Below are 11,882 nucleotides of genomic sequence, written 5' to 3' on the forward strand. Positions count from 1 at the left end.
ACATTAGGCTGATCCTTGGCATATTTACTTATTTGTTCAATCCTGTTGTATGTAACCAATCTCCACCCCTGCCAGCCGAGGACTCCTCAGCTTTGTGGTGACCTAGAGGGAGAGGGAGTGCTTCTCGGGTTTTGACTTGGTCACACCATAGCCAGCGCATCCGTCCCAACATCTCCCAAGTCCTAGAACTGCAGCACCTGGTTCTATCCTTTCTAACAAGACCCAGAACAGACGCTTAGCCCTTGGATACACCACTTACAAGTAACACCTGTGAAACACCACCCGCGAGAACACTGGTGGACCCCTAACTGTTTCCCAGTCCAGTCCCGCCCCGTATCCTGGACTGGGGAACACAGCCCTGAGCCCTGCCTCCTGTCTCCTTTCTTTTCTCAAAATCTGGTGCCACAGCACTGGCCTCTATGTGTGGGAGGGGGTGGGGCTGCGGACCCTTGCTCGGGAACAATCCTGAGCCTCTGGTAGACCCCGAACCTTAAGAGACTACACCCAGTTTCCTGGCCAGCTGCTTGGTTGCCAGATCCCCAGCCTGGGGCAGAGAGATGGCGCCTCTGGGCCCCGCACCCCACCCTGCTCAGCAGCCGGCGGCAGGAGCCTTCACCGCGACACTCAGGCCCCGGGTCTCAGGTGCGGTGTTAGTCGGGCCTCTTCTGGCTGGGCGTGGGAGAAATCACACTCAAAGTTGTGTCAGCAACAGGGGTTTGTTTATTGGGAGACGGCGGGACTCCGTGGAACAGCCTGGTCTCAGGAAAGGCAGAGGGAGGCAGGGCTTCGTGTTTCTTCTCACCTCTTCTTGTGGGGGCCTTTCTCCCCCTGAGACCCCCTCACAGGGGTGCTGACCACACACAGCAGTCCCTTGGCAGATGCCTGAACTCTGATGCTGAGTCCACCAGAGGCCCATTAAGTGGGGATGTCGGGGGTGGGTCCTGGACATCAGCCGCCCAGGTGACTCGAATGAGCAGCCAGAGACGAGAAGGACTGAGGTATAGCTCAGGCACCCGACAGACGCTTTTCGTAGGTCTCATTCATGGCTGGAGGGCGGGAGTCCAGGAAACCCATTTAGGGGCACCCTCTGGCCCTTCTCTGGCCATCCCCTCTGGCCATAGGCTGGCCGGGCGTCATGACACACCATTCCCGAGGCTCCCCACGGATGTGCGGCCGATGCCCAGCCAGGGAGCCGCACGGATGATCCCACAGCAGCCCCTCCCCCCCCCCAGAGTGCCCACGATGGTCCTCTTGTCAGAGGTCATCTCTCAGAGTCAAGCTCAGGGGGATGGCTGAGTTGTGTCCTTGGGATTTGTGACTTGGTGAGAGAGGTGGTCACAACAAGGCGGTGGGGGAGGCCGGAAGGAGGCTGGCCGAGGAGCGCATGGGGCAGGCTGGGGGCAGCCACTGCCAGGTCTTCCACGTGGGAGAGAGAAGGCGGTGGCCAGAGGGAGACTCGGGGCCCAGGGGGGATGTTTGGGGTGGGAGAGGCCTGAGCATGAGGGGAGGGGCTGATCTGGGTTCATCTTCCCTGCATTCCTCCGAGGACCCCCCGCTCTAGACTAAGGGAGCGGGTGCCTGGCCTTGAGGACCGAAGCCCTTTCTCTCCGCCTGCGCCTCGGAGTGAGGCTGGGGCTCCCCGCAGTCTGGGCGACCCCGAGCTGCTCCCTCTGCCCTGGGCCTAGGACAGGGATGTAGCGGGGCTTCAGCAGGCTGGAGGAGAGGAAGGCCGGAGCGGAAAGGGGCGGCCCTGGGGTGACAGCAGAGCTTGGGGCTTTTAACCTTCCTCAGGATGGTCCTAATGCCTGAAAGGCCCTAATGTCCTTCTCCCCAGCCCCTTCTCCACTTAGGGGTCCTACAGTGCTCCTTCACCCGGCTCTGACCCCAGAACCCAGCTGGAGGGCCTCCTCCCAGGGGCAGGCGGAGTAGCAGGGGTGGGGCTGTGTCTCTCTTTAGACCAAGGATTCCCTGACCTCCGGACGGGTGCCCAGGGCTGAGCCAGGCCTCAGGGTGGGTGGGGTCTCCCAGGTGGGTGGGGTCCCTCATCAAGGAGATACTGGTGCCAACCCAAGGCCAGGCTGGCGAGGTTACTGGGCAGGTGACAGGAACCCTGATTAGCCTTAGCCATGCTGTGTAAACCTACCTGGACCTCTGTCTCCCCATCTTTATGCCCAACAACCCCAGGGACCAGCTCCGACATCTCTGAGTCAGCCCCCACCCTGGCCATGCCCGGGACAGATCAAATGACACCATACTTGGGGCTGGATGTTCACGTCTCTCTTTCCAAAAAACACCAAACACACAGTCTAGGTGTGGCAGGGAGACAGAGCCAGGCTGGGGGCCTGGGCATTACACACCCAGGGGGGCCTTGGAGGAGGCAGACAATTTAAGAACTGGTCTGAAAGTCAAAAGAGAGGACAGTTGGTTAGTGGGGTGAGCAGTAGTGGGGGAAGGAAGGGTAGGGACTGTGGGGTTCAGGCCCAGGCCCAGGGACTGGCCAGTGGGGTCAGACCTGGGCCCTCACAGCATCCCTTCCTGGGCCCATTCCCGGGGACAGGGGTGGCACTGCCAGGCCAAGCCCTTGGTGTGGGTGTCCACCCAATGCTGGGCATGCTGGAGGAGCTGAGACCTGAACTCAGGGTGGGGCCCAGCCTCTTGGTCTCTCTGAACCTGTTTCTTCATGTGTGATGTGGGGACATTCGTCATCCCAGCACTGCCTCCTTCATGGGGTGTCTGTGAGGAGCCGAGGGCTCTGGACAACCCAGGGCACTACACCAAGATCCATGTGTATTGCTATGTCCCCAGGGTCCAGCACAGTGTAGACACGCAGGTACCCTTCAGTGAGTAACTGAGCCTCCAGTGAAAGGGCCGGCACCTGGGCTGTGGGGAAACACACAGGTGCCATGAGACTGTGTGGAGAGGCCATGCCCGCACCTGGGCATGTGGTGCACCTGTGGGCTAGGTCCCGCCTCTGGCCTCTCTCTGAGGTCTGGGTCTCGGTCTCAAAGTGAAGGGTGGATGCCTGTGTTGGGGACAGCTGCTTAGAGCCCTAACTGAGCTCAGGGGACACCCTGTGTCCTACTGGCCCTCTCAGAGCTCTGCAGGGCCCACTGAGTGCCGGTGGAGGCTGCTGGCTGGGGCTGATGGGCTCAGACGTACTCTCTGGCCGTAGTTGAGGGGCCCGGCCGGTAGGGCTGTGGGCTGCTGTTGACTCTCTCAGGCTCTGGGCACGTGCAGCAGAGGAAGGAGCCCCCCAGCATGGCCAGGCCGGCAGAGGCCCAGCCCACGAACAAAGCCGGGCCAAACTCGTACCTGCAAGGAGTAGGGAGGATGCCATCAGGTGTGGCTGCAACCCCAGGCCTCCACAGTCCTCACCAGGGGCTCCCTAGCCTGGGCCCCGGCAGGGCGTGGGGAGCCGAGGCTGGGGGCTTCACAAGCCTCAGCAGCCCCTCCAGAAGAGCTGGGGTGAACGCTCGCCTTCCTCTGCCCCACCCAGCAGGTCGGCCCCACCAGGGACACCCAGGTCCCTGGGGAGGAGGGGCTGCTCCGTGCAACCCCAGGCCCCTTCCCTCCTCGGGCCAGTGGAGGGGGCATGGCAGGGCCCGCAGGGAGAGCAGGGCAATCGCTGCCGTATCTCTTAGTCACAGTCTGAGCCACAGGTTCCCAGCCAGGGATCCCCACTGCCCTCTGGAGAAGGGCAGGCCCCTCTCCCTGGCACCCCAGGGTCTCCAGGCGCAGCCATGCCAACCAGCCCGCCGGTCTCGGCGGTACCCGGGGTCTCCCCGGTCGGCGCCTTTGCCCGAGGCGCCCCCTCCTGGAGCAGCCCCCATTCTGCTCCTCCTGTGCCCCGCCGTCAGGGCCCAGCTAAGAAGCTACCTCTGAATTGCACTGACTCTCACTAGGTGCCCATTCAGTCCCCTGCTTGTTTGGCTCCCTGGGGAGGGCTCAAGAGCAGACAACACCCGATTGGTCCGTATCTCCAGGGCCCAGCACAGGGCCTGCCACCCAGGCGGCCTTGGGGCTGTTGCAGGGATGAAGGGACAGTGCCAGCCTGACACCCCCAATCTGAGCTGCCTCTTACTTGGCAGGTCTTCATGGCCAGAGCTGCCAGTCTCAGGGAAGGAGCCGCACATCTGAGGTCTCATTTTTCTTTCCTCTCCACACCTCTGCCTCCTCCAGGGAGCCCTCCCAACTGCAACAGCCCAGGCATCTTTTCTCATCCTCCCTCTGCCCTCCCACTCCCCCACTTCCCTGCACCCCCACACCAGACCTGTGAGGATGTCGGAGGTTGAGATTGTCCCATTCTCTGCTCCTGGTAGAGCTGAGAGGTGAAGGAGGAGCCATAGGGACCCAGGCCCTTCGCAGAGCCCCCTCTTCAGTCCCCACACCTTGGCCTTACATGTCCTGACCATTCTGCTGTGTAAATATCTCTGACCTACTCTTCACTGCTAGCCCCCTGGCCCAAGCCCTCTGCTCCAGACCTTTGCAACAGCGCCTTGCTGGTCTTGCCCCTTCCCCACCTTTTTCACGCCACAGCTAGATGGACTGTCAGCTGCCTGGGGAGCAAGACCCTCCTATGGCTGCAAGGCCCTCCATGATCTGCCCTATCTCTTCTCTAGTCTCACCTGCCCCCCTTCTCACCCAAAGGAACGACTGCCTCCTGCAGGAATAATGCAGCTTGGCTTGGCTGAGTGCTCTCCGGGGCCCAGGCACTGTACTGAGCCCTTACCTGCATATCTCATGAACACTGACTACCACCTGTGAGCTGGTCCTTGGGTCCTAGCTCCATTTTACAGGGAGGAAACCTGTCACAGAAAGGTTAAGGAACTAGCCAGTCACAGCCAGCATGTCCAGAGCTGGGATTTAAGCCCAGAGCCAGGTGCCAGGAACTTAGCTCCTGGGGTATCCTCTACAGGCCCCCTGACCCTCTGGAGGGCCCAGCCACACCCTGCCTGGGTCCCTGCTCCAGAGAGCTTCTCAGTGACAGCACCTGTTTCCCCCTCTAAGTGCCCTGCAGGATAAAGGCCAGTGGCCCCAGAGGCAGTGGAAAGGGAGGCCCAGCCTGTCCCCTGGCCCAAGCCATGCCTTGGCACTCACCTGGCATTGACAGGTGTGCTCGGGTTGAAGAACTCCTGGGTCACCAGGGTGGCATACCATGAGACTGCAGTCAAGGTGCAGAGGCCTAAGGACAAAAGAAGGGGTGATCAGCTCTGGCCCCAGCTGGCACCATGGCAGGGCTACCTGTCATGACCAAGATGGTGGAGAAGGAGCCAAGAGCACTCACCTGCCAAGAGGAAGAGGGCACCCCCGGAGATGGCAATGCGGCCCTTGGCGATGGGGTTGCTGTCTCCGACCCGGGTGCACTTCATGCCAACGACACTGAGGACCATGGCCACAAAGCCCAGTAGCACGGCCACCACCATCAGGGCTCGTGCTGACTGGATGTGACCTGGGGGGTGGGAGAGACTGAGTTGGTGGTGGGAGGAGTGGGTGGAGGGGGGAAGCCCAGTCTGGGAGGAGCTGGAGCAGGAGCTGGAAGCTCCTCGATGGGCACCTGGGCAGGTGTGAGGGGGTAGTGAAGAAGGGGCAGGGCCGAGCTTCCCTGTATAACCCCATCATTCACTCTCACTCTCAGGCTCCTCTGGGTGGCATGTGGAGACTGGGCAGTTGGAGTTCTCTCATCAGCCGCTTTCTGGCTAGGGACTCCCTTTTGGGCCTGACCTACCCCACCCAAGCAGCAGAGGCAGCTTCCCCTGGAGACTTTCAGTTTTGGCAAAAGGAGGAACTGAGAGAGGCTGAGACCCAATTCAGCCCAGGTGGCCCTCGGGCAGGGATGACAACCCCCACTGGCCATCCTGATTCTGGTCACTTTCCCTTCTTCCCTTTGAGTCACCCATGGCAGTCGTGCCTGCTGCTTGGGTCAGTTCTGGGCCAGGGGGCAGCTCAGGGAGGCCAGATGACCTCCTGGATCGGAGTGGCGGGGGCCATGTGATGGCAGCCTGGCTCTGGCCTGTGGGCCCTGGGCAGAGGGTGGGTGGGTGGCCCCAAGCCAGGGACAGGGCTGCAGTGGTGCCTGTTTATGAGCCAACTTTTCAGGCTCAATTCCACACCCTAGGAGGAGGCAGAGAGGGACCTGTGGCCCGAGCACCTGTGTGTGCACATACATGTGCGTGTGTGTGCACGTGTGTGGGTGCACCTGCGTGCGGCATGCTTTTCTAGCTGGTGGGGCCAGTGTGTGTGTGTGTGTGTGTGTGTGTGTGTGTAAAGCATGGGGAGAAGTGGAGGGAGGGTCCCTACTGAGCCTTTCTGGGTGCCAGGCACTCATCTCACCTGGCCCTCCCACCAGCCTGTAAAATCATAGTGCTCCCTTTACACATGAAGATGTAGGAACACAGAGGGTCAGTGGCTTTTCAAGGTTACAGTGGCAGAGCTGGGATCTGGACCCATGGCTGCCAGAACCTAGAGCCCCTGCCCGTTGTGGGGCACTGGGCCAGAAAGCTGGAGAGTGAAGCCCCGTGCGGATGGACTGTGTGAGAGCTTGCTCCGGGCCCCCCTCCCCGCGTCCCGCCCTGGCCCAGCCGGCATGAGGCCTACCTTCCAGGGCGAGCAGTGAGTCGTAGAGCTTGCACTGCACCTGCCCAGTGCTCTGGGAGGCGCAGGACATCCAGAGCCCTTCGTAGAGGCCCACGGCGGTGATGATGGCGTCGCCCGCATAGGAGGACTGCTTCCATTGTGGGAGGGCTGTGCTGGCGATGATGCCCACCCAGCCACCCAGGGCCAGGAAATAGCCCAGGAGCTGGAGGCCCGAGTTGGCCATGGCCCAGGGGAGGGGTCTGGGAGTCCCAGAGCTCAGAGCTGGGCCAGGACCCCTGGGGGGGCTGGGGTCATGGCCAGGCGAGCCAGGCTGCTGGGCAGGGGTTGGGTGCAGCGATGGGAAGAAGCTGAGAGGAGAGGTGGCGGCCCGGTCACGGGAGCGGCTGAGGCTCCAGAATGCAGGGGGAGCCTAGGCGCTGGCAAGGCCAGGGGCCCGCCCACGGCAGCCTGCTAAGCGGGGCAGGTCCCAGCAAAGCTCCTGCCCGGCCCCTGGGGGGGGAGCTGGCCATGGAGCAGGTGGGTGCCCCTGTCCCCACCCCCAGGGACAGGGAAGGGAGGGGCCAGGAGGAGGGACCCTGCTTGTCCTCAGGGCCTTTCTGCCAGGGAAACCCCTTTAGGAACCTGATGCCAGTGCCCTGAAATTCTCCTAATTCCTACCCTGAGCACCAGCCCTGAGGTGACAGACTCTGCTCTTGCGAGGCTGAACTGACCCTGAGGGCTTTCGGTTCTCTGCCTGTAGGACAGAAAGGAAATGGAATTCCAATTTGCAGCAGGTAAGACTAGAGCAAGACATCAGGGAGACGTCTCTGAGGCCCGATATGGAGAGACTGGGCTGGGGAAAGGATGTTGGGGAGAGGGGGTCCTGGGTACTGGGGGGCCATGTGTATCAAAAACAGGGGAGACCAGACCAGGGAATATGCACTGTGGGGCCTGTTTGAGATATGAGTTTGGCAGAAGAGGGGGCCCCATCAAGGCTGGGCCAGACCTGGCCACTGGTCAGCAGGGGGCCTGGCAGGGAGGGAGTTGGGAGATAGCACCGACCTCCTGGCCTCAGCCTGAAGGAAGACAGACTGTTCAGCCCATTAATCCCCTTGCTGGCTGGCTTAGCAGCTCCTGCTGGGGCCAGAGGCACCAGGCCCTGGCCCCCAGCTCCAGGACAGCTTGGTGGGGAGGGAGCCCTGGCCTCTGCACATTCCTGGGGTTCAGGCTTCCCTCTCCTCCCACCCACCTTCCCCTCTCACTCCCACCCCAGCTCAGCCCTCTGGAGCAGGAGAATATTTAACTCTCCTGGACCTCATTAGCAATCCCCTCACGTTCAGTTTGGCTGTGGGTGCAGGGGGAATGTCACAACCCTGCTCCCACTCCTGCCAGCCTCCTCCAGCCGCCCCCTCATCTCCAGGGACTGGCCACCTGCTTTTGCCAGACTGCACTGGGGGAATGCAGGGTCCTGCTGTTGACCACCCCAGCTTCGTCCCCCCAGCCTCAGCCCCCTTCCACAGGGACACATCCCCAGCCTGCACCCTTGCATTCTTCACGTGGCTATGCAAACGAGAGGGTGCCAGGCACTGCGCAGACAATGGCTGCCCTGTGTGCCCACGCAAGGCGTGGGCCCCTGGTATGGCCTAGAGCTCCAGCCCTTGGGTGCTGGGGGAGCAGCCAGCCCTCCGAAGGGTCAGGGGTGGGTGCTGTTTGGCCTGCAGTTCCGAACACTGGGCCCCCCGTGGCCCTCCCTGCTGGGAAGGCCAGAGCCACATGGGTCTGTGTACTTGGGAAGGCCTGTGGGTCCTAAAAATCAGGCAGAGGGTCTAAATAGTTGTAGAGAAGTCAGTGCTGAGCTCAGATTCCTCTTCCTCTACAGACGATGCTGAGACGGCACAATCCAGGGGAGCCAACGACATTGCGGGAGCCCAGAGTGGACACGCCTGGGGACCCATTGAATACCTGGTGCAGGTCTGAACTTTAGTATCAAGGCCACATGGAAACCAAGTGTCAGAGCACACAGGCCCTCAAGACCATGGCTGCAACCCCTCTGTTGATGAGTGAGGGAGCTGAGAGCCAAAGAGGCCATGTGGGTGGCGGTCTCCAGGACAAAGGTCTCAGGGCTCTGGGGTCTCAGAGGATGTGTGCCTGAGCCTCCATCCTGGACACCCCAGAGCCTCACTCACACCAGGACCCAGAGACATCTGTGATCCAGGGCAACACATCTCCCTCCGAAGGCCTCTGTTGATCCCTTCTTGTTATTTGAGATCTTGAGTCTGTTCTATCCAAAAGTCCCCTGATGGCCTTCCTTTCCCAGTGTTCCAAAGCCTCTCAGGATTCAGGTCCTGCTCTTGGAGTGGCATTCCCTACCTGATGGAGCTTCTCCACCCAGGGTTTCTGCCACCCTGGTGTCCGCCCTCCCCCCACCCCAGCCCAGTGACTCCCAGGCATGCTGGACAGCACCCAGCCTCCGTCAAGAGCTAACTGGAAACTGCCCCGAGGTGTCACACTTCACTGTTTAACAAGTGTTTCCACATACATTACAAGAAGCTTAGGGTGCTAGCTTTACCTCTGCTACTGAAAGCTGTGTGACATTAGGCAAGTCCCTTAGCTTCTCTGGACCTGGTTCCTCAATGGAAAAGTAGGGCTAATACACTTGCCCTGTCTGGTTTGTGACGGTATTTACAGGGATCAAATAATGGGTGAGATGTCCTTTTGGAAAACATAATATGACTGAAGAAATGTGGCCAATGAAAGCTCTGTTCCCAAGACTCCCTCCTGGCAGGGTCTCCCCTTTGTGGCCCCTCTTCCCGGGTGTGGGTGACTGACTGTGGCTGAAGACCCACTGCCACTTCCTGCCTGTCAAAGCCTGGCAGAGAGTGGGCTGTGTTGATCATGGCTGGTTGGCATGAGGATTACACGTTTTTGCTTCCCTCCCAGTGGAACGCTGGAGCCCTTCCCGGGTCCTCTCCTGCTGACAGTAAGGAGAGTCTGACTCGGTTGCCATCCAGCACATTCTCTGCAGCCACCACCTGAAACATTGGAGGTGGAGCTGGTCTTACTGTCCCCCACTCAGCCTTTCTTGCAGAACCACAGGCTTGGAATGAAGAGGACTCGCCTCAGGCCACACAGCTAGAAAGCGGTGCAGCCACATCGTGGCCACCCCCAGCCGGTGCAGCCAGCAATGCGGCCACCTCCAGCCGTCCTGCCTGCCCAGGCAGGGTCAGGCGCCCTGATCCGGGATCCCGGAATGCTCTGCATAGTTCCAGTCACAGCACTTGGTGTGTGGTTTGCCTCCTTCCAGAGGACTGAGGACTGTGAGAACCTCCTGGCTCTACTACCAGCCTCAGTTCTGTGCCCCACAGCTAACCCCCTCCCAACAACCCTGAGCACAGGCTCTCTCGGTGCCTGTGCTGAGAGCTCCGCCAACGGCCTGGGGTGCCAGAGACCACGGTCCACATCCTCCTTGGGTCTGCTGAGCTGCCTCCGCCCCCCCGCCCCCATAGTGCTCGCATGGGCACCCTCTCTACCTGGAGCAAACTCCAGGCGTGGCTCACATGCCCTTACGTGTGCATCACAAGCCCAGACCGAGTGATCGCAGCCGCAACCCAGCCTGGACCCCGCCTCACCTCCTGCTTTGGAGTTGAGCTGCCCACCCTAATTATATGCACATTCCCCCTGGTCCTGCTGCTCTTAAAAACATTTGGCCTTTCGCAAGCTCTATGAGAAGCCTGCTGTCTCCACACAGTGAGCGTTAGCTGAAATGGTAAAAGGTCATCTGCCTTGATGTGGGAACCTCTGGAAGACCAGAATCAGGCGGGCGTAGCTTTCCGAAATGCTGAGTGTCTACTATGTGCTAAGCATAGTAGACACTGTCTCATAGATTCCCCATGCACACTCCTGACCATCCTGGGACGCCAGGACTGTCAGCCCAGGTTACCGGGGAGGAAGCACACCGAAGATCACACGACTCCAAGCGGTGGAGGTCAGTCTCGCCCACTCAGCATGTGGGTGAAGCTTATGTTCTTTCCACTAACATGGTCCTCTCTCCATAGGGCGAATGAGTCACCACACAGGACACGGAATCACTCCCGTGAGCAGACTCACACGCGGTGCTGTCTCCCCGCTTAAAACCACTACTTGTTTCTTCACTTCACACCTCCCTCCAGCTCATCTCTCTGGCCCCCTTAGAGCCAAATGCCTGAGCAGAGCTGCCTACACCATCACCATGTGTTCCCCTCCCTTCTCAAACTCACTCCAGCCCGTCTTCCATCCACACCACCTCACCAAAGCATCTCTTGTCTGTGTCCTCGCTGATTTTCATGTCGTCAAATCAAAAGCAGATCCTCAGTTCTTCCCCAGCTCAACCTCTCAGCAGATCTGACAGCACTGCTCACTCCCTCCCTCCTCTCATCAGCTTCCAGGATTCTGTCCCTCCTGGGTTGCCCCTCAAGTCTCTGTGGCTCCCAGTGTCCTCTAGCCCCTGGCGCCTCCAGCCAGGCTATCTTCTGACTCTTCCTCTGCCTACCCTGACCGCAGTCTCCTGGCTTGAACAACACCCAGACGCCGATGGAGACTCCCAAAGGCACGTGAACTCCACCTCTCCCTGAACTTGACTCATAATACAGCAGACTCCCTATCTGGTGTTTCTACTTGGACACCTAACGGACTCCTCCAACTTCAGCATGACATGTGCAAAACCAAACTCCTGGTTCCCACATCCCCACCCCTCCTACAGCCTGAGGCTGGAATCCTTAATGTCCATTTTCTCACTCCAGCCAACCCATGGGCCACTCCTGCTGGCTCTGCCTTAGATCCAGAACCTGAGCCTTTTCACTGCCTTCACCCTGACCCACGCCACCTTCGTCTCTGAAGCAGTACTGCTCTCCTGGTCGCCATCCTCGCCCCATAGCCCATTCTCCACACACATTCTCTGCCGAGGCCTTTAAAATGTAAGTCGGATGTCGTCGCCCCTCTGTTCAAAACCCTCCAAGGGCGCGGGTCTCACCGAGTCGAAGCCCAAGTGCTCGCAGTGGCAGACAAGGCCCCCAGATTCTGACTTCATGCTGCCAGGCTGCCTCCCGGCCGTTCCTCCCTTCTCAGGGCCTGACGTGCTCCCCTTTCTGTCTCAAAGGATTACACACACACACATTTCTCACCTGTCTCCCCTATAAAAGGTAAGTGCTACGAGAGTGGGGAGTTGTTTGGTTTGCTCTCATATTTCCAGCACCGGCACCGAGCTGTGCTATCAACAGACGCTGGTTGACTGAATAAATGAGCACAGAGTGCAGGCTCCCAACTCTGCCCAC

The 11,882-nt window shown here is 60.1% G+C and overlaps 1 protein-coding gene across 1 annotated transcript; it reads right to left on the bottom strand.

Annotated features, from left to right (window-relative positions):
• Positions 1–700: 700 nt before the first annotated feature.
• CLDN19 (claudin 19) lies at positions 701–7,231 on the bottom strand. Its single transcript, XM_081144612.1, has 5 exons — positions 6,595–7,231; positions 5,285–5,449; positions 5,098–5,182; positions 3,160–3,312; positions 701–2,398 (listed from the first exon to the last, which is right to left on the bottom strand). Exons 1-5 carry the CDS (start codon positions 6,815–6,817, stop codon positions 2,350–2,352), a joined length of 675 nt encoding a protein of 224 aa, XP_081000738.1. The 5' UTR covers positions 6,818–7,231; the 3' UTR covers positions 701–2,349.
• Positions 7,232–11,882: the final 4,651 nt, after the last annotated feature.

Source organism: Miniopterus schreibersii (assembly GCF_964146895.1).
Source record: "Miniopterus schreibersii genome assembly, chromosome: 8".
Taxonomy (NCBI): domain Eukaryota; kingdom Metazoa; phylum Chordata; class Mammalia; order Chiroptera; family Miniopteridae; genus Miniopterus; species Miniopterus schreibersii.